Consider the following 27,558-nt stretch of genomic DNA (forward strand, 5'->3'; position numbering starts at 1 on the left):
GGCCTCCGCTGGGGCGGGGCGGGGCCTGCGCGGCCGCTCCCCGCGCCTCCCGGCAGCCCCCGCGCGGCGCGGCCTTGCGCGGTGCGTGCGGCGCGGGCGCCTCGGCGGCTCCAGAAGTTTCCTGGGGGCGACGGGCGGCATGGAGGAGGCGGCGGGAGCGGCAGCGGCAGCGGCCCCGCCGCGGTGAGCGCCCTCCCCCGCCCTGCCTCCCCCGCGGCCCCGCCGCCCTCCCGCTCGCTGACGGCGTTGTGTTTCCTTGGCAGGTTCTCGGACGCGGACGTCGACCGGGACCCGGGGGCGGCGGCGCAGGTGAGGGCCGGACCGGGCCGGGGTTGGGCCGGGTCCCCCGGGAGCCTGGCTCAGGTGAGGTCGGGCTGCAGAGGAGCCCGGCGCGGACCTGGCACAGCACTCGTGCTGCCTCTGTGGCAAAGAAGGGGTGGGGGGAGAAAGCAAAACAAACTTTCTCTTCCTTGAAGGTAGTTGGTAGTTCTCACAGCTAAATCAGTTAAGATTTGCGGGTATAAACCTCCCAAGCTTATTGGAGAGAGGTATTGCATCTTAGTTTTTATTCTGCCGTGGTCTATTTTTTTTTTTTTTTTTGCTCTCCCTATATTTTGTGGGCACCACGACTGATCTTCCTTTCATCTCGACAGAAAATAATTTTTATGTAGTGAGAATGATCACTCACTGAAACACTCCCCACTGGACATGGTAGAGTCCCCATCACTGGAGGTTTTCAGGACACGAAAGGGCAGGTTGCTGGATACTCTCATCCAGGCGGGCTTTCCCATGAAAGGTTAGATGAGATGATCCTTTGAGGTCCCTTCCAACCTGGCCTGTTCTATGACTTCGTCAATTAATATGTTTTAATCTGTTTTCTAAAGGCAATTTTTACTTAAAACAGATGGTTAATGAGAAGACAGAACTGGAGGGTGGATAAGTGTTTCTATTTAACTACTTAGGAGGGGAGAAGATGTAAAAGGTTAGTACTGCTTGAAGAGAGTGGGTGGTAGAACCATTAAGTGATACTAAATTATCTTTCCACAAAGAAAATGGTGAAGCTAAATTTTTCAGTTCTTTGGGGTTTAGGCTGTAACTTGTAGAAGTTTTTCAAAAGATAAATGACATTTAAAAACCAGTTTGGAATAGCCAAATCTGTATGGCAGAATAAAACTAATTCAAGATGTAAAAAAAAAAGAGTAAGTTTCACATTTTGTAGTTAAAAATAGCCACCAGCAAACAAACCAAAAATCCCTGACACTAAAAGGTCTTCAGAAGTATTAGGGAATACTGCCAGAATGTGTTTTTGTATTTTTTCCTGGATTAACATAGTTGTTTTGCTTTTCTAGCTTATATTTCAGTTTTTTGTGCATTCAGTGCTTCAGAACATTATGTAACACATTCTATAGGCATTATTTAATACCTGACACAGTAATGCTGCTGTCAGTTTAGGCCTTGTTTCCAAATCCCTGAACTGAGTAGGCAGATTTGCTTGGTGCTCTCTGAACTGGGAAGTGCCACAGCTCAGGGCAGCATTTTTCTGGCTTAGGGGCTCAGGTCTCCAGGTGCTACACTGTGCTTGCATGGGCTTATGTGTGGTCTTTATGTTCATGTGCTTGGTATTTCTAATGTGGGGGACAGTTCTGTAGAAATGGTGCTGTGTAATGCTTTCATACCTGGGTGGGCTTCTGTCCAGTTGGCCTGGCATTTCTGCACTGTGTCCTTGGGATTTTTGATTGCTTTAATTCCTGGAGATTGTGCTTTGGCTTTCTGCACCTGGATCTGATGCAATTGAAAGATCATCTTTCATCTTCTAATACTGTCTGAATGACAAAACTGCGAACTCATGAATGACTTCTCATTTTAAGTTGAAAATGTAAGCTACTGTGTGGAGACAGAAGGCACCTTTAATTCATGCAAACTCTTTACTGAATTTTCCAGTGTATTTAGAAACAGATCTGCAATTTGGTCACATGGTAAGGGCCTTTAGAGTAAAAATATGCAGAAATCACTTACTTAAGTGTGAGGGCAAAGTCTAAGCTTGTTCTAAGTAACTGTTGCTGATGTCCATAGTCTGGAGTTCTCAGTGCTAGTCCAGCATTACTTGGCTTCTCAAATAGCTTACAGGAGTTACTTGCTCCATGTGTGTGCCTGGATGAGATGTGATAACTTACTGATAAAAAGTACACAAAGGGAGAAATTTTACACTGTTGAAAATGCTTGGCTTTGCTTTGCTTTCCTTTCCCGGGATGAGGGTTAGTTTTGTAGGAGGATCCATTCATATGTTGCTGGCTCCAATCAGTGCATCTGTCATCAGCATAAATCACAGGAAATAGTGTTTGGAGGGAGAGGTGATCTGTCAAAGCAGTGCTGATGCACCTGGATGTGCCTGTGATTGATGTTCAATGTCAGAGTCAGACCCTGCTTGGTTTCAAATGTCAGAAGTACTTCACCTCTCAGCATAATATGAACCAATTTGAATATGTGCAGGGCCTCACATCCCTGCCATGTGGAATACCTGCAGCCATGAGTATTTCCATATTGACAGCTGCTTTTGAATAACTTTATCTCAGGAAGTACAAGTAGATCAAGTTACTGCTGCCTACTGCCTGCCCCTTTCTTCAGAGACCCCCAAGGATTTAGATTCATGTGCTGTATCTCTTTAGAGGTGTGTGCATCTTACATAGTAAGAATTTGTGCTGCTGCTAGAAGAAGCTGTTCTGGCCCCATAAGTCCTAGGTGGCATAAACACTTTATGTGACATCTGTTAGAAAAAGACACTGGCCTGAATTAGAGCTAAGGCAAGTCCTCCTTCCCTTCTTTTTTCTGTCTTGGTGGAGCAGAGTTTTGGCAACTGTGCTGTACAAATGTTTCTGCAGGTTTAAAGCTTGTATCTTAGCTACCTTCATACTTGCTAGATTCCAGGTGGAAGTCTGAGTAGAAGTCAACTTAGCAAGCAGTTGTAGCAATGTACTGTGGTCCCTTTTGGAAGACTGGCTTCTAGCAATGGGAAGGAATTCTCTCACCAATAAGGAGAGAATTGGAGATGCTCTTTCCAGGTCTGTGCTTCAAGTTGCTGTGATTTTATTCTGTGTGCAAAGTCATGAACTTTTCTCAGAGAGAGCAATGTGTTATTATTTCAATCCATATATCCTGTGATTCCCTTAACAAAGGACTACTTTATGCTTATTTCCATTGTTCAATAATACCTCCTCTGAACCCTCTGCTCCATAAATCTTTCCTTCTTCTACTTTTGTGCTCAGTGTAAATTGAAACAATCTCTTAGCACCATAATGCGTGTTACATGGTATTTCATAGCATCTTATCTCCACACAACTGTTCTGACATAGTGTGCATTGACTTCCAAACTCCTAATACTGCTCTGCTCTCTCAAATCCAGCAGACCTGTGTACAGGCATACTTAGAATTGTAGGAAGGTTTTTGGAATAGAGAGAATCATCTGTGTTAGACTTCATGTTTAGAGCATTTGAAATCCCACTTCCTTCACAGTAAGAAACAGTCTGCTTGAATTTGGTATAATTGGCGGGTTCCTTGTACTTCAGCCTCTGATGTTTAGCTTTGTGCGTGAGAGCTAAGCAACAGGTAAACAGAAATGCCAGTTAGGATTTTATCTTCTGAAATGTCTCTTACTTGACAGAGTTTGATACTGTGTTTTTATGAGGACTTCTGAAGTACTGTTTCATTTTTTTTAATGTGTGTTTACAGGAACTGACAACAGCTTTGGAAAAGAATCCAGATGATGCAGAGTGTTATTGTCAACGAGCTTATGCTCATATTCTTCTACAGAAATATGCTGGTAACATCTTTAGTCTAAGAATGCTTTTACAAGTGTATCATAATGCATGTTTTACAGGAGATGTCTTCAATCACAGTAACGAGAGGGTGTGTTAGCTGTAACTTAATATGCTGCTTTTGGTGTTGGTACATAATCTTGTCATTTTCTTAGATTGTTTTGTTACTGCAAAACTTTCAGTGAAATGGGTTTGCTAGAGTCCTAGCTTTCTATTTGATTCCAGTCTAATATTATCTTGGCAGCTTTTTATAAGCAGACTTCTTAAGCAGATCTTGAGATTTTTGCATTGTGTCTTCCATCACTGTGTTCTTGGTAGAGACTGAATCCTGTCATGGTAGGAATGTGATAAGTGAATAATGCCTGGGAAAAGATTGACTGAATAAGATCTGGTTTATTTTTTCTTTCCAGTAAAAACCAAACAAACAGAATCATGCTTCACATCTAAGCAGAGTATTTAGCTAAATGAAAGTCATGCTGCATCTTACGTAAGAGCTCTGCAGCTCTGTGAGGGATTCATGTGTGGCAGTTGCGGCTAGACTTAATTCAGACAGTGTGATTTGTGTGCAAACTAAGAAAGATAACATAGTTCATCCTAGAAGAATTTCACTACTAAAACACTTGACAGTTCACTGCTTTTTATAACATTATGTTTCTCAACTTTAAACTGACTTCCAACAGATGCAGTTGCAGATGCAAAAAAGTCTCTAGAACTCAACCCAAATAATGCTGTAGCGCTCCTTAGAAAAGGGTATGTATCAGTTATGGTACTTTGGGAATATTGTGCTAATCTCTAGGTCAATATTAGAGTTTGGATTATGGTTCTGTGCAAACTTTTTACAATACTGAGAATTAATAAATTCAAAGCCATGCTGCTTGCAAGCCATTTGTAATAAATCCATATAGTTTGGAGTGATTATTGTAATACCTTTGCCATTTCAAAACCACACCTTTTAGGTAATTTAAATTCTTACACATCATTTTAACCAATACAGCATGTTATCTATAGAATGTGGACTCCACTGAAAAGTAATCACTGTTTTCTTGTATTTTTCTTTATTTGTGTCAGGTTAGGTGAATATCATATCAAAAACTATGCATCTGCTTTAGAGTCTTTCAGAGAGGGACAGAGGCTGGACAGTAAGTATTAAAGTTTCTTGTGTGTATTCCTTATGTTAAAATAATGGGTAATGTGTTAGATTGAAATGGAGACCAAAGATTTTTTTTAAGGCTAATGTATTGGGTCCCTAACATCAGCTGTCTGACTTTTGAGAGCCTTTATGCAATCACTGCATGAAAGTGTTAAACTGTTTAAAAATGTGTATCAAAGTTCTGAGCAATTGGTAGCAGATTTATTTTTTGCTTTATAAGTGTCTTCCTGCTTCCTGGAGGTCTTGAAGATAAATAGTGGCAATGTTATAGTGTGAAGTGTCATAGAAAAAAAATTAAATAGAGCAGGCTCTTTAGATGTAGCTGGAATTTCTTCTTAAACAGTTTAATAGATCAGTCTTTAGAAAGAATGTGCAACTTGGTGGGTATTCAAGCTGACCAAGTGGATTTTTACCTTACATTACGTACCACTTAATTACAGAAGCCTATTTTTTATATATCTCTTTTCATCTTACAGTGTTGGCTTTCTGGCTGGACTTGGTACTTTTTAGTTTGGGAACACCTACAGCGTTTTTAAAACCTGACTCTATTGAATAAGCATGAAAGGAGTTGTTAAAAACAGAAGGCTTTGGTAGAACACATGGGGAAGCACAAAACAAAGCAATTGCAAGATGGTTGTGACCCCTTTATCTCCTCTCCTATCCCCCTCATCCTCTCTTCCAAACAGCAAGAAAAGATGGTAAAAAAATAAAAAAGCACCTTGAAAGGTTATGCAGAGCAAAATGTCCTAATCTGATAAGAATTGTTGTGGTCTCAGATCTGTTCAGTTCGTTATCTTATCTGTAATAGTAGTGGCTGGGACATGTAGGCTTAGCAAAAATAGAATTACTTTGCATCTTCCAAATAAGCGATCTAATTCTCTGATTTAAAAGTGGAGTTCCATGGAAGTGTAAGCTTATACTTGATGCCAAGTGATCATGCTCCTTATTACTCTTGTGCTTGTTTAGCCTCTTCTTTCAGTGCATTAAGTCTGCAGAAAGCTACTATTTTTAAAGTCTTTCCTCCTGGATGAATGTGTTGAAATGGCCCAACAAAGGGTCTGAGTGCTGAAGCCATCAAAAGTGAAGTGGCAGAGCAGTGTTGGGCCAGTGGTAGGAGGGAGATGTGGTGAAATTGCAGCAACTCACAGCTGTCAGTTTAGGCTGCCCTGGAACAAGAGTTGAAAATAAGAAGTTTCCTGAAACTCTTTCTGTATTGGTGGTTTGGATAACTAGATAGTCTATATTAATTTTACAGTAGAGACAGGTTTGTCTTTGCAGTGTAGTCCAGTTCTCTATTTTGTAACTTTCTGTGAAAGGAAGAGATTCCTTCCGCTAAACTATGTTGCTTTCCTTACCTGGTAGGTTACTTTTTGTACATCTCCAAGCTCATCGCTGCTGAATTTGAGTGTCTAATCTTTACTTTTCATACTCTTGCCCCACACCAGGCAACCAGTATCAATTTGAGGTTTTTCATGTGTATGGGTAACCTCACATTCTATTGATGTTGTAGAGTACAACACAGAGCTGCAGATATCTTTTAGATAAGTCAGTGAATACCAGGGTCCTCTTTGCTAATTCAGAATCCCCGAAGTACAGCACATTTTCCTGTGTTGAATTGCTTCATTTCTACCTGTTTGAATTTAATTTGCTGTTGTTTTGCTGCTTACTCAGTTGAAGAGTTTCTGAAGCTTCCTAGCACTTCCTGATTACTCTCTTGTCTGGAGATACTTTCTGCTGTGCTTCCTCCATCTCATTGCAAAGTTCTGTAGCCTGCTGTGAGATGAGGAGTCTCCTGAAGGCCTTTTTAAAATTACAGACTTAGTTGATTTTCTTTCATATATTACCTAATTTGCTGGCAAGTTTGTGTCAGTAACAGAGTTTACCTTTGTGGAATGTTTCATGGATCCCAGGGGAAAACAATTGTGAGCATAGGCATTTTGGCAACACAATTAACATGCAGTTAAATGCAGCTAATGCAAAATGAACAAAGCACAGAGGGAAAATTTGCAACATTCACTAGGCAGGTGATGAAGAGTGGCTTCAGCTGTTGCTGCCTTGGGAAGAATTGCTGTGGTGGGGAATTTTTTGCTGGCAAAGCTGGTTTCTTTGCCACACAAGTGGGCAGAAGTACACGAATACAGGTTTCTGTTTTTTGCTAATGTAAGGGCTGTTTTAAATCTCAATCTGGAATGCTGACAAGGATGAGCTTCCTACTTGTGCTCATCACTGGTAGGACTGACAGGCCCAGGGTACCACAGCAACCTTCCCATTACCCACCTACAAGGATATCAAAGTAGGACTTAATGTGATGAGCTGTGGAATGTACAATGTTTCTTTATTTTATGAAATAACATTAGAAAGCAGTACTCCTTTTGTTCAACTGTGTGATGCATGCAGTTTTTTGCAGTTCCTATTCCCTTAGTTGAAGAATGAGTGTAATCTGGTACTCTTCAGTGGGCTATGTAGATTTAGGACTCTCAAATTTACTTGGGTTTTTTTGCTGTGACCACTGAATGAATTTAGTAAAGCTGGAACATGGCAACTTTTTAAAGAAATTTCTTACTTTTCTTGTATTTTAGGAGTTAGTAGATTTTCATCAGTGAAGACCCAGGAAGGTTTTCTGAACTACAGTTTTTGGTAGAAATAAGTTATTTGGGAGGTTAATACCATTTTAGAGATCAAAATTCATTTGCCTCAAAATGTGCCAGGATTCAGGGAAAGAGTGTGATCTTCTATAAAAATAGGGACGTTAACTGCACTTTTTTTTAGGTTTGTATTGCATAGCAATCTAGTCATAGGCCATGGTTAAAAAGAGAATTCCTCACCTGCTCATGAGGGAGCTTGAATCAGTGGAGACTTTGCTTAGACTGCAAATTTTGGAAGTCTTTTTAGGTTATGGTGCTAATTTTTGAAAATATTGATTAATTTAGGTTTCATGGGAGTTCTGGAATTCCTGTAATTCTGTGCTCTGACCAAAAGTAATATTAATTTTGAACTTGCTTGTGTTTGCTTGGGGCTTTTTACTATTGTTTTCCAAGTATCTCCAAGACTCTTTGGACAGCCTGCTTCAGGGTTTGCCCATTCTTTTGGTAAAAAATGTAGATAACTCTTAAGATACCTGGTCTGATGGCAGAAGAAAAGTGGAGGTGAAATGGCTTGAGGAGTAGGGTAGCAATTTAATGACCAAAGGTGCACCTCAAAATTGATGTGCATTTTATATTTAGAGGGTTGGGGTACATTGTGTAGCTGCAGTGGAGTCAGACTTGGTGTTACGTGCGTGTCTGCTGGGAATTTTGTCAATCTTCTTCATGTCCTTTGCCTCATAGTGAACAATGTGAATTTACTTGTAAAACTAGAAAAGCTCAGCTATTCTTAGTAGTTGGTGAGCATAATTGCTACTGTTTTACGTTCTTCACAGTGAAAGAGTTTTTGGGAATATTGTTGAAATAAGGTGATTGCTCTGTTGTTACACTGTCATCTTTTTACCTATTTTCCAGTGAATTAATTTCTGTCTGGGAGGCTTGCTTCTAGGAGAGAATACTTGATGTTTATCAAAAGTTGTAAAACTTTGGGTTGCCTACACAACAGACCATCTCTCTTGACATTTCTCTGGAGAGGAAGTGTGTGACTGTTTGAAAAAATAATTTAAAGAAAAATGTGTAAAACTGTATGTCTTGCTTTCTAAACAGTTACATAGGAGTTGAACAGACTGGAAAGCAATGGCATATTCCTGTCAGTTGGACAAAATCTAGTCTCCTACAGATTAATTAGAATTTAATGAAATATAACACACAGTGTAGTTGTACAAAAAGACTTAAAGCCTAAGTGAAATAACAGAGCTTACAAGAAGGCTGTAGGAAATAAAACCTTTTTTAGTAAATTGCTGCAAGTTTGGGATGGATTTGTTCCAGTTGGCTACTGAGAGGACTTTTTCTTCATGCAATACATGTAATGCTTGAAGGAGTTTTAATATTACTGTGTTTTGATCTCTTCTAGATGTAGATGATACCTTTACTATTTGGATTAAAAGATGTGAAGAAACACTGAATGGTAAGAAAAAACACATTTATTTAGTGAGGGATTTGATATGCTCTGTGCTTGGAAGCTGTGTTATGTTTTTCAAAGATTCACTGCTTTCCTCTTATTTAGAACAAAATAATTTGTTCTAAAAGAAAAATCTTTTTTAGAAGTAATATTTTTCTATCTCTTGTTTCTGTTGGAGTAGACACCCTTAGCACTTGTATGCTTCATTCAGATTTGTAGGAAGATTTATATTGGGTTTTTAGAGTAATAATTAGCTGTGCCAGGAGAGTACCTATTTAAAGATCAGACAATCATAATTAATTTTAACTTATTTTCATACACAACTGTGAACTAATTTTAACTGTAGAAGTGTCAGCTTGCTATCTAAAGCTTACATCAAAATAAGTTTTCAAGTCTTATAGAAGATAAAGTTGGAAAGAGGTAGAAATTTGGAGATTTTGCTCCTTGGTTCCATGTGGAAAGTTCCATAGATGCTAATGGCTGTTCTGGTGACTTACCCATGGTAGTCACTGAGTGTAAGCATAGTTTCCTTTCATACCTTCCTACAGACAGACGGCCCTGACAATTAACTCATCCACAAAGCTTAGACTGCCTGGGGATTCTGATGAAAGAGAGCAGAACAGAATAACTTTGTATCATTTTTTCCTCTGCCTGTTGTGACTTTCTCTCCTCTCTGTGCTGCGCACTGGAGAATGGGACAGTAGAATAAGTTTATGTCAGTGTGTTGACTAACAACCATACAGAGGAGAACCCTTTTGTGTTGTAGAGTGATGAGCAGATTTCTGCTTTGTGAGACACTTTTTGCAAGGTTTAATTTTATTTGGAGGAATTAGGTAAGTGATTGGCCTGCATGGTCTTTTTTGCAAAGAGGTACTTTGGGGACAATTTTTTCTGAAAGAGGTTACAATACACTTTTATCTTTAACATTGTATTTATATTTTGCAGTATTTTGCAGTAACATTGTATTTATATTTTGCAGTAACATATTTATATTTTGCAGTATATTATTCCGTTTTATCCTGAATATTCACTGTCTTGTCTTTCTGAACCATTTTCTTAATTCTCTGACAGTAAAACAAAGCAAACAAACCAATAAAGGCAATACAAAGCAATAACTGATTTCTTCATTGCAGCTTAATATTTTTTTCTCTTTTTGTCAGTTTTCATTATAAAGAAGCAAAGGGAAAGTTTGTTTCTTTTCAAACATATTTAATTTTAAATATTTTAGAAAAAAATAGTTATAAGATGGGAGGATACGAAGCTATAGTTTAGATACAAGTGCTACAGTATATTTAGGGTCATGTAAGTGAATTTCCATCTCATTCCCCAGTGAGGTTTCCCTAGCATGAAATAAAAGTGTGATGAGAGCTTTGTGCTGTTCCTGGGGATGGATGTATGATAAACCTAGTGCAGACTCCCAGACAGTGATTTTTTAACCTCTTGTTTCCTGTGATGTTGTTTTAATTAAAAAAATGCCTGTATCCATTTCAGGTAGGCAAGGGAATGTAATGGAAAATTTCTTGATTCAGTTAATCAGAACATGGTTTATATTAGAGTTGTTGGTTTGCACAAATTGCTGGTTGAAGTCTGATTAAAAAGTAGAGTATCATGAAAGCAAAATACTAGAGGTAGAACTGATGTGTTTCTACTTGCTCTGCTGTTGAGACTGGAGTGAATGCAGGATGTCTGGAGTAACTGAAGCAGCTAGGGTAAGGTTGTGCCTTGTAAGTTCAATATGTCTTTTTCTGAAAATGCAATTTCTTTTTTTTCCAGCATCACAGACTGATTCGGTAAGATATTTTCCTTAATATGTTTACTATTTTGACTTTTCGGTTATGCTAGAATATATTTTCTGCTTCAGTGGCTTCACTTCCAAGCTTTAAAAAGAATCTTTCATATTGTGTGCAATTCTGTAGTGTTTAACTTTTCTTCTGAACATAAGTGCTTTTGAGACCAAGGCTGCACACTTGAGCCCTGGAAACTCTTGGGAATGCTTAACAAATCTGGCAATTACTGTGCATCCGTTGAGGTAAAATTTAACTTTCTAGCTTGCAGTCTGCAGCCTAATTTACAAATGAACCAGTTGTAGTTAATTGTGTTGTCACTACTAACTTGATTGGAGCTGTTAGGAAGTAACTTTTTTTTTTTCCAGAAGCTTGAGAGTGGATTGTGTAGACTTTTTTCTGTTACAACCTGCTCAGCTTTCAGTTGTCTTTTTTTTATTGAACGTCTTCATAAGAAATGTTTAAATCGACCTCTCCTTCTGTTTTTTTAATTCTTGGGACAAAAAAAAAAGGGGGGGGCTTTGCATTGGATATTCTGTTACCTTTTTTAATAGTTAACCTAAATTTTTACGTTTTGAGAATAGGGTAGAGGACAAAAATGTACAGGAAGCATGGTAGCAGTATGTAGAGACAAATCTTAGGTTTAGAAGGATTTTATGTTTAAAAGTTGAACTTTGAGTTCTCAGACCTATTTTAGATTTCCTTCATGATTTATAGATTAGCAGTATAGTCACTGGATGTTTTCTAGGTATGCATCTTATCCAGGAGGAAATGAGTTTAAGTTGAACTTAATTGCTATTTATAAAATATATTCAAGTTACAGACTAACACATTTAATGTAAACTGAAACTTTTTAATTTGTAATCTGCCCTAAATGATTAAACAGTGGAGAACTTCAACCTGTAAGTTAATGTTAACACATAAATCAGGGAAGAGGGGGGAGCAGTTGGAATCAAGAAAAGAGGAGCAATCAGTAAAAGTTATTTGTGCCTTGAAAAGTACTTCATGGTGTATTTTCACTTACATTGATGTAACTTTCTTTCCAATTGAATGTGCTTCAACTAGAATATGCAGCAGCAGCCTCTGCCACCAAAGATCAAGTAAGTTGACTTCAGTAATACTGTGAAATTTAAAGTAATTGACATATTTGCACTTTGGCTTGGGGATTGGAGAAGCAGGATAATGACTGTAGGAGGTTTTTTCGGGGTAACTTCAGAAATATGGCAGTCCAAGTGAAGTGTTACTCAGTGCCATCACTTCTGTTCAGACTAAATGGTACTTTCAGGAGGTTAAACCTAACCAGGAGAGAGGTTGCAGAATGCATCAACATTCTGACTTCTGTTTTCTTATTCTCATGCTGAGCTTAATTCAAAGCCTGTTCCACTGTGCCTGGTATAGTTAATGTTTTTGAGCTATATTAAAGATTCTGAACTAAGAAGTGAATGATTTAGGAAAGTGATCTAATTTTATATGCTGTGTGCTTTAAAAAAAAATTGTTCCTTCTTTTTTTTTTTCAAGGTATGACTGGTACCAAACAGAATCTCAAGTAATTGTGACCATAATGATCAAGAATGCACAGAAGGATGATGTCAGTGTGCAGTTTTTGGAGAGAAAGGTGATTTGTATTGGTTATTGATACTCATCCCTAAATTCCCTGAGATGCAGTACTCAAGCCAGTGAACATTACATGCTGCAGTAGCACAAAAAGAATGGGGAGGGAGCCATGGGAAGGGAACTCTGTCCTGCCTGAGCTTCTCTTCTGTGCAGTTGTGCTGCACATGACTGTGTGCCCAGTCAGGTGATTTGGGATGGGCTGCCACAGCAGTGTCCATAGGACTTAAACACAAGCAGTATGAGGTGTGTGTGCTGCAAGGGAACATCTGGGTTTCAGCTGCCTGTGTGGAGGGGTGGGGGAAGAACTGATCTGGCTTTAAACTATACATGCATCTGGAGCAGGACTGGGCAGAAACAAGGTATTATTAAAATAGGTATGAATTAGTAATGTTTTGCTCTAGGACAGTTAGAGAAATAAACCCACCCACCAATATCCAGTCTTTCTTCCATTTGGCACCACTAAAATCGTGGCAGCAAAATATATTTTATTCTCAACTAATTTGATACTTCATTAAATACCAGAAGTACTTGGTTATTATTATCTAGTTTAGGTTGTTTGTTAAAATAGTCTGAGCACTTTTTCTGTTATTTGCTTGTATTAGAAGAGAAGCTGCAGATTGTTTTCATGTTCCATTATTAATATGTTGATACTCCATTTGTTGTATAATTCCTTCCCTAAAGACTTAAGATCCAGCTGACAAGATAGTAGGGTTTTTGAGTACATGTAGCAAGGGCTGAAATCTTCTGTTCATTTTCTAATGTATCTTAGAAACATCTCATCCAATAATGCAGTCGTGTAATGGCATGGTCTGAAACTATACTAATTTAATCACTTAATCTCTGTATGAAATGACTGTCCTTTACTTGAAAATGGAGCTGCTGTTAAAGATGACCAGAGACATGTTTTCAACTTTTAATAGATGAATGCATCAGTGAGACTTCCATCAGGTGAAGACTTCAACTTGAAGCTTGATCTTCTTCATTCAATAGTGCCAGAGCAAAGTACATTTAAAGTGCTTTCAACAAAGGTGAGCTTCTTAAAGTGTAAATCATTTCTTTGACTGCTGCAATCCTGAAAATGTTTCTGTTCTATTGTCTTGTCTCTCTGCAACAGTCATAGTATCTTGCTTTTCATATAGAAATGGCTTTTTTTCTTCAAGGTGTCTTTCAGCTGGTGGGAGACTTTCTAAACTTGTGCAAATATCAGAAATAGTAATATGATGGCACTTATTGAAGTGCAAATGAAAGAGTTATGTTGATGATTCTTTCACTTCTTGCTAGAGAAAGGAGACTATAATCTTCACTATTAAAATTCAGGTAATAGGAAAGCATGAACACCCTTTTACAAAACTTTCAGGAGCCAGTCTTGCCTGGTGAAGCTTTGTTATCTCTGTGTGCCCAAGAAATACAAGTCAGACTTGGAAGATTTCACTGAAATTGTTCTCTACCCTTTCATAGCTTCTTGCTGGTGAAGGTTAACCATGTGGTTAACTGTTCATGGCTTTTCAAGAGAGTGTATTCCATGCTGTTCCTGGAAATAGTACATGGCTGGAGACACTTGAAAATGGCATAGTGTGAGAGAATGCTGCTGTTTCAGTGTTTTGCTTCTTTTATAGTACAATTATAGAAAAATAAGGAACAATGGTCTGGTATAGCACTTGTTGTTGGCATAATGGATAGACAGACATATGCTTTGTCCACAGAACCAAGCCTGAATCCTCAGTGCTGGAATATGATGTTGATTCTTCTCTTGTATTTCAGCAGTGGTTCTGCAGAGCTGATGGGAATTCTCTTGTATACTCATGTTCCATTTTACCTGTTCTGTTCTCAGAAAGGTACCTATAATAATTCTTGCATAATTTCATGGAAGAGAGACTTCAGGATGGCATGAGAGGATTGCCACAGAAAGTTTGTTTTGTTTTTCCACTCCTTGTACAAAGAAATCTGGGCAGGTTGTGTGATTGAGGACTTTACTTTTTCCCCCACAGTGTAGTAGCTTACATGGCTCAAAGTACATAGAAATTCTGGTAGTCCATTAGTATTTGTATAAATTTGAGTGGAATGAGGACAGACCTTGTCAGGAACAGTAGCTGTGATGTCCTGTTTTCTTTATGTCCTTAACCTAGCTTGTGCTACACTTTTCATTTTCTTTTGAAGTTTACCATAACTTCCTTTGGAAGCGTCTACATGAACTGAGTACTGGGAAATTCACTTGACTTTGTCTTTTCCACACTGCCATCTCTACCCTGGGTTTATCTCTGAAATAATCTCTAGTAGTCTGCTGCTTAGTTTACTTTGAGGTTCCAAAACTGGGGTGGAAGGCTGAGTTACGTTCAGGCAGTGTCTGAACTGTAAATATTTTGCATTTATTTTCAAATGTTATTATTCCTAAATACTTGTGAGAGACTATTTTTGAGATAAAATGGGTAAGGGGTTACACAGAAGGTGTTCTAACTGCAGAAGTAAGGGCTTCAGCATATCCTTACTTTTGTAGAAAGGAGTAGTATAAAGCTGTCTGTGAGGGCATACTGAAGGAATACAGTTTAAACTGCCCCAGCTGGTTCTTATTTTGACCACCAGATGGAGTCTGGAAGGAAAAAAAAAATTAAAAGCAGCTTGATGTTAAGTATGCAAAGACTTCTTTACAGGTTTAGAATATTTTTCTTAGAAAAATATTAAGTACTTTAAGGGAATGATGCAGCCTTAGTGTTTGATTACCAGAAGTTCAGTTTTTTCTTAGCTTTGTGTATATACTTGGCTTCTATGAGCAGCATGGCAAATAGGTAGTACTTTGAGTAAATTAATCTTACTGATTAAAACTTTTCAAACCATTCACATATTATTTTTTACTATTTACATTAATTCCTTTTGTAAGGACTTGGAAAGAAAGACATAATCTCATTATCTTTCCAATTACATGAGCTTGTCACTATGCAATCCTAAAGAAGTTGAGTTTTCATGGGATAGAAACGGATCTATTCCTGTGGATTATTAATTTCAGGTGAGAATAACTTGATTTGTTCACACTGCTTTATTTTGTGCTGCTGCTTTGAATGTGTGAGCCATGTTGCCACTAGTATCATGTAGTCATCACTGGGCAACAAAGACTCTGGCCTTTCTTTTTCACTAATGTGAGCAAATATATGAGGAAACGATGGAACACATGAGCAGGCTGTGTAGTGAATAGTTTGGGTCCATGAACTTTGTGCAACTAAAAAAATTAAGGGATAGAGAATGAAACAGCAGAACTGGCAGAGAGTAGAACAATCCTGTGTATTTTGGAGATAAGAGGAGCTGTGGAGGGTTTTCTCAATACTGCTTGAGATTCAGCATCACTTGACAAATGCAAAGGCATGACTGTAAGGATGCAAATCCAGGAGGAGAAAACAGCCTTAAGTGTATTTGCAGAACTACAAATTCTAAAGTCTGCAAGGAGCAGACAGAACTCATAGACTCCTGAACTGGTTCTTTCAGCGAGTGTTGATAGTAGTGAAAAATACAATTGCCAACATAAGGATTGTTTCTTTCCCAGAGAGAAAATTAAAAAGTATACCATGTATCCATGCTGTGACAAGCTCTGAGATACAAAGTCTGTTTGGAAAAAAAACAGGACTAGCAAGTGTTACAGGGGTAGCATAGATAGATGTTCTGAGCTGTTTCAATAGTTTCTGTGTGAGCAAAAATAAATTAGTGTTTGTCATCTGCAGATTTTGACTTCAAGCTGTGAACTAGAAGATGTAAAATATTTGATGCCAACTGAAGAGCAGCATAATGTGTGGGTGAAATCCAGTTTTGAGATAAAAATTGTAAATTGGTCTTCATGCATCCTCTAATATTTTATATTCTCTAATTGTCAACAGTTTTGCAGATGATATAAGTTGCCTTTAATAGTGACTATATCTATTATTACCATACTTGAAGCCTTTGTTTGTTTTTTTTTACCCAATTAGAAAATTTACTTGCTGTTCAATAGGTAACAGTGCTGGGAAATTGAACTTTGAGTTGCTTATGGTTCCTGCTCACATTTAGTGGCAAGTTACTCAGAGTTACCTCTTGTTGTTCAGCATTTAACTCTGATGGCCTGTGGCCTCAGGTTAACGTTAGTGTTAGAAAATGCTGAATACCACTGAATTGAGCCCTTCTCTTGCAGGTACTGCTATATCTCCGTAGCATTTTGTACATTAGCAGCACAGTTGATAGATCATAAATCAATTGATGTTACTGATTGTACTCCTCATCTGTCAGAAGTGTCTGACTCTAGCAATCTGATAAAGCAAAAAGTAGCAGCTGCTCCTAAAAGCAGTGTAGAAGTTTGAGATTTGTGTCTTACAAATGGAAGCTGAAAACTCTGTTGCACTCAGCGTTTCACAGGAGGAAGGCATCTTTAGTAGTGCTGTTTGGCTTTTTACTTCTTTCCAGAAGAGGGAGCCAAAATGTAAAGGCTGGACCAGGTTTGCTCTTTGCAAGCTGCCTGGGTGCAGTTATTCTGTGGCTCAGTGTGCATACTGTCATCATGCTCCCTTCAAAGAAGGAAGAAGGCTTAAAAATTTTAAATGAGGGACTAAATATGTTTAAGAAAAAACTAGTAAATATGTATCTGTCCAGAGAATATGTCAGGAGAGTAGAAATGTACAAATAGTGTAAGAATGTCTACTGTTATGAAGTATGCACAATCAACCTCATTTTCTTTTCCCTCTTCTGCTCAGTCTATGTAGTCAGTGTATTTTGGATTCCAGGGGAATATTTTAAATGTTCCCCTGGAAACTTACGTGACATGAGCAGTTTCTGTAGGTCTTCTGATGAGTTCTAGGTGGTGCTTGGGATTTTCTTTTCCTCAGACTTAGAAGAGGAGAGTGAAGATGACTATGTGCTTTTAGTGCTGGTGCTTATGACCTTGAAGGAAACTTGAGGTGGTGCTTTCTGGTTTTCCTCCTATCTGCAGATAGACTGAGGACAATTACTGTGAGTTTTCAGTTTGTAGTGCTTTGGGCTTTTTGCAAGCAGTGACTTGCAGCAGTGTTGAGCCATTTGAAAAAGTGGTAAAATATGGTTTCTTTACCCCAGAACTGTCCTTTAATTAGAGATGAAAGTTGTGCTGCAGACCGAGGAGGTGTTAGAAACCTTCAGCCTCTTTTACAGTTGACATTTGTTGCTTAACAGAGATGTCTGAGGGAGAAGCACACACTCAGCAGCTTCATGCCAAGAATATGGTTGTGTGCATCAGTGGAATGTTGTTTTTTTTCCTTGAACCAATATTTTGATTTGCAAACACTGGAATACCCTGTGAAGCTAACTGGAACTGATGCCTGTTGCTGAATGTGAGGGAAAAGGCGAAGAGTGGAACTGTTTCACACGCTCTTGGACTGTCATCAGAGTCTCTATTCAGAGGCAAATGTACACAAAAAGATAAACAGAGGAACATATCTATTGTAACTGAAGTTGGATCTTATCACTGCAGTCCAGTCCTTAAAAGATGCTTTCCTGTTTAGGGTACTTGCATTAAATTGCTTGTAGGGACTTGAATGCAGACTTGGCTGCTCTCGACTGCTTGTTTTCACTGTAAGAGTTTCATGCAGATTGATATCTCCCATGTATATTCTTGAGCATTTTCTATAAATTATAAACTAATATTTAAGGTGAATGGATAATTTTCTGGAATTTCTTGCATCTTTTAGGGAGGGCTAGTTGGAGCAGTTTCTTCTTCTATGATTGGCATGATGTTTACATATTGAACAATAAGTTTGATTTTCTTCTTTTCCTTCTGTATGAATGAAGATGGATTTGAGACAGATTTAAACTTTGTAATACTCTGAGAACTACTATTTTATACACACATATAAGTCAGTGCCCATGCTTTATATAAATGCATAAAAGAAAATGATGCATAAGGGGGTTTATGTCTTGAGAACTATTGGAATAATGATGGTTTACATGGAGAATAAAGTGACAAATAGCTTTAGAATACCAAAATGATCTCTGTTGCTAGCTTCTCTTCTAAAATTTAAAAACTTTGTGTTGGCTATGGCTATCAGTTAGAGGAAACTTGAACCTTTTTCCCTCCAGTTCCCCATAGCACATAGCTGGCAAAGAAATAAATAAATCCCTTCTGTTGCAGTATACTCCATATAAAATAAATTTCTTAATTATCATTGTATGTGATAACACTGTAGAATTATTTTCATCTTAACATATTTTTTTAAAGTTATGGACCAAAAGTCTTGGAATTTAGAGTACAAGCAATATATAAAAGGTCTTTGAATAATTAGGACACCAAAACTGTAGGCATATGTGCTCTTAGAGGCACATTTGAATAGTTGTTATATTTTTAGAAGACTGTTCTATTTTATCCTATGAAATTCATGAGATGATCACAGAAGGACAGCTCTAAACACTTAAAATTTATGACTCAGAGGAGGCAGTCAGTAGTTCAGTAAATAACAAAGTAGCTGATTAGAAACACTGAATTCCTGTTTTCAGGTTTTTAATACAGCAGAACACCAGAATTGAAAAGGGTACTTTTGGTATGTCTTAAAATTAATGGCTGGACTGTTGTTTAAGCTTTGCCAGTTTTGACCAGAGCTTGACAGAAATTTGCCAGTGGTAAATGAACTTGCCCTTACCATGGACTGTAAAATATAAAACACAATAAAAATCAGGAAAAAAACCAAAAACCCTTGTAGTTTATCAGTGTACACCAGAATCTCCTTTTAGGGTAGAAGATAAAAATTCTTCCCCTTTTCATGTGTCTCAGTTAGACTGCCACTGCCTGTCCCAGAAGGAAAGTTCAAGTGAAGTCAAGCATCGGAGGTTTCAGCTTTTTAACAATAAATAAAGAAAATAAATGTTGCCTAACTAGTGTTGATCTTTTCCAAAGAGGAGAAATTATTTCTTAAAACTGGATTAAACACTCTTTTATGCCAGTCATCCTAAAATAAGGTGATGTTGTTTTATTTTTATGCTATCAATGAAATGGTTTAGGATACGTTTTGAGAGGAACTGCGGTGCCTTTTCTGATAGCTATCACTTGGATTAAGCCTCAAACAAACATACACAAATATCTGGTAGGTTTTAAAAAAATGATTACTTTTATGACCAGAAAACTCTGAGTAGAAATTTCCCTGTGTCCTTTCACTGTGGGTGGTGTTTCTTCTAGACAATAAATCCCTCGTTTGACTCTGTTCTCAGAGAGGTAGGTTTCTCTCAAGATGGTGTTTCAAACAAGTAGTGCATGAATTCCATGGGTCTTTTCCTTTTTGCTTTGCTCTCTTTGAACCCAGAACGCAAGGGACTTTAAAGAGAAAGTGTATTATATTTGCATCGGAATTTTTTTCTAGATCTGGAGTACCATGTTCCATTGTAGGCTTACCAGTGCAAGAAAGGCACTGATGTAGTGAAGCAAGTCCTAGCAGAGGGCTGCCAGCATGGTCAGGTGGTTGCACAGCTTGAGCTACAAGGAGAAGCTGAGGAATTGGGCTTGTCCTTAGGTGGCATGCAGAGCATTTAATTTGCAGTTAAATTTTCCTGTCTTATATACTAAAGTTGGCACGAGGCACACAGGCATACGTTTTATGAAATATAAATGTTGAATCAAAGTAGTTGGCAAAGCGTTGATGTATTTCTCTTGCCCAAGTGAATTTTTTTCAAAGGAGAGGAAAAAGCTAACAGTACTTTTTTGCTAGATATGACATAAATGTCTGTGCTGATGTGTTTCTTTTCTGTGTGATAGCTATCAGTATCTGTATTAAAACCTCATTAAAATGCATTCATTGCCATTTGTGCACGTAATTGGGACTCACTGAGTTGTTCCTTCTTAGATCAAATAGAGCTCTCAAGTTGAAGAAACATGCTCCTTCACAAGCAGAACTTTATAGCTTTATATTTTTGGAAAATGTGGTTGTATAATGGTATGAAATTAATGATTTCCCTAGCTTTGCTCCTGCCTGCCACTTCCCCTAATGAGTAACTTCAATTGAAGTGGATGTAGTAGACAGAGTAGAAGTTTAATCATGTCAGAAATACATTCTGTCTCAGTTCTTCAGCTGTGTGCACTTCCAGCTTGGCAGGGTTGAAATGGTTTAGAGTTAAGAAATCTGCATCTTACACTGGGAATTAGTTTGTGTCATTGGCTTCTCCTTAGGGCTGTTTATTGTGCAGTACTGTTTTAGGGACAGTTTTAGAGAGGAAAATGTAAGGGCTAGCAGATTAGAAAAGAAGGGGGATTACTGGAGCAGCAAAACTAAAGTTGTTCCTTATTTTCTTCTTTTTATGCATGGGCAGAGTACTGTGATGAATAGCCAATGGTCTTTATAAGGATTCGTTGAGGAGGGTTGTATTCTGAGAAGAAAACAGTCCATGTTTAGTAGCTCACATCAAGCATTATATTGCATTAGAGGTCATTTTTGGTGTGGATGAAATAAGCTGTATTTGAGATACTGGAAGGTATTGGTGGGAAAGCCTGAAGTGTAAGGACACGAAGAATTAGTGAAAGAAAAAATAAACAGAGAAATTGAAGAGATACAGGGGAGAGCAGTTTCAAGCATCTGTTTTCCTCCCCCCCTCCCCTAAAACATGTTGGTAGATGCACTGATAAGTAGAGTATAGAATCTTAACTTTAGAGCCTCAACTGAAATGCGCACCTCAATCGATAATAATCTCCTCAGTTGAGAAGAGTTTATATAAGAAACAGAGGAGAGTGGTTTTAAATTAATACTCATGTTCACTTGTAACTAATTAGTTCCTTTCTAAGTAGCTAATTAGCTTAAATGTTTGGCTCAGGAGATCCAAATCCTCTGGGGAAAGAAAACCTGCTAGTTCTGCCACTTGTGGAACTACTTGATTGTCTTAAATGTAGATATTCAAATGTTTTGCTTCCTTAAGCTAATAACAGAGCATTAGATCTATGAGTGTAGGTGCTAAGAATGAACTTCAAGGTTGCAATTTTCAAAATGTTTTTAAAAGAGTCCAGTGGAGGTAGCTTTACTGACTTCTTTTGGTTTACTGAAGAGTAATTCTTCTGCATAGTTTAACAGAAATCGCTGCATCCGTACAGATTGTGATAATAAACTCTGAAATACAGGCCTTTTTTAGGGAGGGTAGGTTGGTCATGCAGACTAACAGCATTTTGACTTTATTTGGTTATTTTTGGTTCTGTGATGTTACTTTCAAAACGGATACTCTGATGCCTAATTTGTGACTTGTCAAGTGGCTGAAAGTATTGAAAAATCCCACAGATGCAAGGAGTGGCATTTGGACATGTGAGTGTTGGACTTAGAAGTTTACTGAAGCTCTCACCTGCTTTTCATGCCTCTTACCTTAAACTTTTTGTTGTTCTCAGTACATGTTAGTGGTGGAAAAGAAGTATTTAAACTTGGGAATTTTTAGCTTCCTGAGGGATAAAAAAAAAGAAACATTCATAACTGAATATTCTGTTTCTTAAAATTCATTGTGATTGCAAACATGGAAGCATTAAAACTTCAGTGAGCTAATTTTTTATATTTTGGTAAGATACCTCAGTCTGTTGCTTACCAGTGATTGATTTAACAATGGATCAAATAAAGTTCAAATTTCAGATCAACATAATGCTGTGCAATGAGCTTGCTGTTTGAATTTAAGGTTAGCTTTTACAGTGGTGCCTTTGTTCTTGGGTCTGCAGGGATCCCCAGGTTGTAGTGGCTTTAGGTGGAGCTAAGAACTTGCTTCTGCTGAGCTGTTTGCAAATAAGGAAGCACTGAAGTTTAGCAAGCACTGATTTCAGTTAATTAATAGCATCATATGAGCTTTGTGACATCTCCTTAAGTGAATAGGAGTGACGTTAGACAGTCCTTGTTTTGAAACCTTGTAACCTTATAACCAAAGGAGAAGGTTAATTATGAAAAAAAAACATTTCAGTGTGGTTGTCTAAAGGGATTATGTGAAGTTGTGAATAGGGCATGACATACTTCACTTAATTTTGTTTCTCCTATGGTAATTGCAACCACATCCATTTTTAATTGCCAGTTTTGTCAATGAATACTTGACAATTTTCTCCATAGCAGTGTTTGTTCATTGAACCAAATGAATACAGCTTCTGAATTTCTCCAGTGGGAAGATCTGCATAGTCCCAGGGTGTTTCTCTGGTTTGTGTAGTACACATCAAACATGGAATTTTTTGGTAAATGAAATGTAAACTTAGATAAAGTTGGATTTTGTAGTCTTTCAAAACTGCTGCTTATTAGAGCTGACTGCCAAGAAAGGGATGCTTGAAAGGCAATACCTTGGAGCCTGGCAGTGTAGAGACTTTGGGACTGATCATTACCTTTGGGATGCCATAATTTACAAAAAGAATGAAGTGAATAGTAAGTAAAAGAAAGTTAAGTGGTCCTGAACAGAAAGGTAGAAGTCTGATACAAAAGCTGCACAGGCACATGGGAGCTTGTTTGATGTGTGACTTCAACTCAAGTAACTTTGTCTTGTAAGGTAGGTAAATTTGGCTGTGATACAGGTTTCATATTAGAGGCTGTGTTTCTAAAACCAAATGTTTGTAATTTCTTACAGCTACAGGATCCAACTACTTTGGAGCTGCATGGCAGAATTGTTTGCATATGGATTAATTTGTTCTTTGTCTTGTGTTTTGTAGGTTGAGATAAAAATGAAGAAGCCAGAGGCTGTAAGATGGGAGAAGCTGGAGGGCCAGGGAGATTCTCCTAAGTTAAAACAATTTACACCAGGTTTGTTCTCTGAACTATTTAGTATTAAATGGTTTATTTGTGTGAGTTACAGTTATTAATAATAGTTCTGTGTTAAATATTGTTTATAAAATCACAGCTTCATATTTGCAATGAAAAGCCCAATTGCCTTGGTTTCACTCTGTCAAGAATTGACAGAAAGTCTGCAAGCCATTAGTGAAACATAGGTATTAAATTTAGTCATAACCTCTGTTAATCTGACGAATTGTTAAGGATATACATATGCTTGTCATTAATTCTGCCTATCTGCTTGGGTCCCTGTTTTGCAGTTCTGTACGTTGTTAAGTGTGTGTGTTGTGGTTTAGGACTGGTACCTCCCAGTTCAGTGCCCCATTGGGACCCTCCCAAAGGACACCATCGAGGTCTCACTCTCCTTTCCCCTCCCCTTTCTCACTGCAGTGGGATGGAGTTGAGAATTGGAGGCACAATATGTGAAGGGTTGAGATAAAAACAGTTTACTTGAAAGAGCAATTAAATTAGAAAGCAAACAGTAACAGCAACAACATTAGTAACAAAAGGCTACAAAAGAGAGAGTGATTTACATGCAAAATGCACCAGTGGACCCCGGTGACAAGGACCAGGGGATGGATGGTGTCCCTCTCCCCACACCTTTTTCTTGACTGGAAGCCCTACCCTTCTTCTGGGATGCCCAGATCATCCCACCCCAGCAATGATCTGCCCTGTTGTAGAGTATCATCCTGGCCTGGCCCACTGAGCTTCAGGCCCCATGCCTCACCACTACTGCAAAAAATTAACTCTGTCCTGGCCAGACCCAGACAGCAGTTGTATGTTATGTGACCTGTTGCTTAAATAATTACTGTTTCCCTAAGTATTGGATTTCACTTGGAGACTAATACATTGGGGTTTTTCAATACAGATAAACATTCTGTCTTTGACAGAATTTGAATTTCCTGATGTATTGAGTTCAGATTTTTTTTTAATTTAGCTCAACTTATTCTGTGGCTCTAGGCTGCTGTTTTGTTTTTTTTTTTCTGTCAGCCAATATGTGGTTTTGATATCAATTATCTGAGTTGCTGTTGGCCAGCTTTTTGTGTGTGTGTTGGATAACAAAATTACATAATTCTGTTTACCTAAAAATAAACTTCTGCATTTCTTAGTTTCCTTTGTTTTTGTTTCTGCAATGCTTATATCAGTTCAGAGGAGTCCATTTGCATTTTGATGTCCCATTATCATCTCTGATTCATCAGGTACCTGTGTCTGTGTTCTCTGATGCTCTCAAAGTAGTGAGAAAATGCTTAGTTAACTAACACTTCTATTTTCAGATACCCAGCACTTATACCCATCATCGTCTCACTATACAAGGAACTGGGACAAACTGGTAGTTGAAATCAAAGAAGAGGAGAAAAATGAGAAATTAGAAGGAGATGCTGCTTTAAATAAACTCTTCCAGCAAATCTATTCAGATGGTACAGATGAAGTAAAACGTGCCATGAACAAATCATTCGTAAGTCTTCATTTTTTTCTCTGAAGAAACCTTTGACTTTTGCACACTGATTCGATTTACTAAATTTCACATATGTGGGAAAAGCCTGTTACCAAAATTTTGTCTGTAAATGAATAAATTTTGGCCATGGGTCTGTTGGAGATACTGGTACAACTACACTCACTGAAAGCTACAGGGCTGTACTCTGATGAATGTGATTCTTTATAAATCCAAGGTTGTGCTTTGTCACTGGTCTCTTCATTTCAATCTGTATTACCAAAAGAAGTAGAGGCTTGGCTCATGTAGAGCTTGAAGACTTGCCAGGGGGTGAAAGGATCAAATTCCTCTTGATTACTTGACTCTAGTTTAATTTGTAGCCATCACAGGCAAGAACGTGACTGACCCTTTAAAAGCTTCTTGTTAATGAAGCAGCATCTCACTGTGTCCAGTAGTGATAAAAGTACTGCTGGGCTGGAGATTATGGAATGATGGCTCTGTCAAATTTTATTTCATAGGTACACAATTTCTGTGTAATCACTACTCTTTGAAGTTTGCTGTAGGAACTGTGGCTTTTATATTGCTAGAATGCTCAGCAAACTAAACAAGCTCTTTCTCATATTGCAGATGGAGTCTGGTGGCACAGTTCTGAGCACCAACTGGTCTGATGTTGGTAAAAGGAAGGTAGAAGTAAATCCTCCTGATGACGTGGAATGGAAAAAATTCTAATCCTGTTTCTGATCTTTACCATCTATGTGTTGCCATAGTCATGTACTGACCACTATGTATGGACATAGCATTCTTGGATTCAAAGCACTGAATGTTCCCTTGAAAACAGGAATTGTCTGTACATTTTGCGTGCTTTAGAAATTCCCTCACCTGCAGATCTTAAAGATATACTCAAGAGTGGAACCCTATTTTTATCATCTGTCTTAATTTCTGGGAATTGAGTCCATCAGTCCAAATTTTTTACCACCTATATCAGCTCTCCTCTTTGGGATAGGGTGATCTCCAATGGCTGGTCATGATTATTGCCTTACACCTGGTATTTCTGTTCAATAACTTATTAGATCTTGGCAATTTTGGGTAAAAACACTTTTCACAACAGTGTTAAAATTGTTTGCTCCTTAACTCTGCTAAATAAAACTGTAAATACAACTTTTTCTATAAGGAAGCTGCTTTATTTCATTTTTAGTATTGTTTTTTGATAGGGGAATCACTTTAAGCATATAGGTAAGGATAAGGTAAGGATGTGAATGTACTGCTTCAAAAGAAAAGTTGGCATGTATAGGAGCTAAATGTGCATTCAGTGAAGAGGATGAGATTACTATTCTTGATGCAGACACAAACCACCCACTTTGGAGTCCTTCCACCTCTGTGATAAGTTGAATTGTAGTCACAGTCATGGAAGATAGCAAATTTGTTGTGACTGGAAAATTTTACAGAAAAGTAGGTCCTCTGTCTACCTTCTAAATTCAAAATAAATTTACCTGGAATCAAAGCCAGCAAGCAGTTGCTTTAAGTTACCTAATTTCTGAATAATAGAAACTGTTTAAAGAACAACTTGTATGTCCTTAATTGTTTCCATTAGTGCAGCTTTATTGTCATGATCAAATTGTAAATAACAATAGAGAAAAGGAATTGAGAATCTATGTACTGTCTGCGCTTGTACTTCCTGAATACAAGTTTGCTGGGACCTAGAGATGCTGAAAAGCCATATGGATATGCTCCTGGGCACCTGCCTCGAGATGCCCCTTCTTGAGCAGGAGGGTTGGACAAGGGCACTTCCAGGGGTGCCTTCCAACCTGAGCCTTTCTGTGATTCCATGGCAGATGAACTCAGAAGGTTGTACTAAATGTGCCTTGTCTGTGTGCCACTGTCTCTTGGGAATTCAGAGTATGTTGTAATGATAGAAACACCATGAATTGCAAATATTGACAGTGCCATGAAAGCAACTTCATTCCTTGCTAATAACCATTGGATGCTGTTTTAAGTTTGCTACTTCTCCTTGCTTTCCTAATGATGTGGGGTTTCCCAGACCACTTGTTATTCTGCCTGTTGTTTTTGTATTGGACGTGTTATTTTCCTACAGTGTCAACTGGATGAGCTTGGTAAAATAGAAAGGCTGTTAGAACAGGTGTTTTTAATAGCATGCGTGAAGTCTGCAGCTGTTAGGTATTAAATGATGATTGAAAATTAAAGAGGAGGAAGGAAGGCTCTATTCTGTTCCTGCTGAGATTTTGCAGTGATGCTGGGAAAGTGCAGTGGCTTTTCCCCACTACTGTTACTATGCTTGTGCAGTAGAGAGATACCGAGGCTTTAAAAATCTTACAAATGTTAAAGAGAGAGGGATTTTTTGGATGTAGACTATGACTACAAGTCTTGACATAATTGCAGTTTCTTGATGCACTGAGATCATGATGAGGCAGTGCAGGCTGGGCAGTGATTTCTTTTGCTTCACTTCTGGCTTCAGAATTGATACATGTTTTCCAAAGTTCAAATTTGGTAACCTTCAGAACCAAATGTTACCCTGCTCTTGGAATGCAATGAACTGAGGTGGATGGGATTTAGGAAGGGTTTTGTGTGCCTTACCTCTTGACATTTACTGAACAGTGTCTGCTTCTTGGAAGTTTCCCAAAGCATGAACTTGGGACATGTTTCAGAGAAGAATTTTTAGCTTTGGTGTGAGGCTTTTCTTGACCTTCAGAGAATTCTGAGTAGCTGGTTGCTCGATATGTAGAGTATTTGCCCATCCATATGGGATGCTAACATTGGAGTTGATTTGATTTGGAATAGGTGCTTGAACTCCACTCTCCCAGATAAGTGCTTTGCTGCTTTTTATTTATGCGCAAAAGCATTTCTTTCTTTTTAATGTAGAAGGAAGACAAATGTCTGAGTGCTTCACTTTGTCACAAAATTGGGTTCTTGTCTCTTGGCCAGCTTTGCTTTATAAATGTCATTCAGAATACTTAACAGAGCTTAGAAAAGG

The 27,558-nt window shown here is 38.2% G+C and overlaps 1 protein-coding gene across 1 annotated transcript; it reads left to right on the top strand.

Moving 5' to 3' along the window:
* Nucleotides 1-25: 25 nt before the first annotated feature.
* Nucleotides 26-25,727, top strand: SUGT1 (SGT1 homolog, MIS12 kinetochore complex assembly cochaperone). Its single transcript, XM_071448506.1, has 13 exons — nucleotides 26-183; nucleotides 264-309; nucleotides 3,727-3,817; nucleotides 4,493-4,562; nucleotides 4,881-4,951; nucleotides 8,959-9,012; nucleotides 10,780-10,796; nucleotides 11,856-11,890; nucleotides 12,309-12,405; nucleotides 13,325-13,432; nucleotides 23,020-23,110; nucleotides 24,412-24,593; nucleotides 25,197-25,727. The coding sequence occupies exons 1-13, from the start codon at nucleotides 140-142 to the stop codon at nucleotides 25,296-25,298; spliced, it is 1,008 nt and encodes a 335-aa protein (XP_071304607.1). The 5' UTR covers nucleotides 26-139; the 3' UTR covers nucleotides 25,299-25,727.
* Nucleotides 25,728-27,558: the final 1,831 nt, after the last annotated feature.

The sequence above is a fragment of the Agelaius tricolor genome, unplaced genomic scaffold, assembly GCF_023055355.1.
Source record: "Agelaius tricolor isolate 1412-34295 unplaced genomic scaffold, bAgeTri1.0.p SCAF_26, whole genome shotgun sequence".
In the NCBI taxonomy this organism is placed as follows: Eukaryota; Metazoa; Chordata; class Aves; order Passeriformes; family Icteridae; genus Agelaius; species Agelaius tricolor.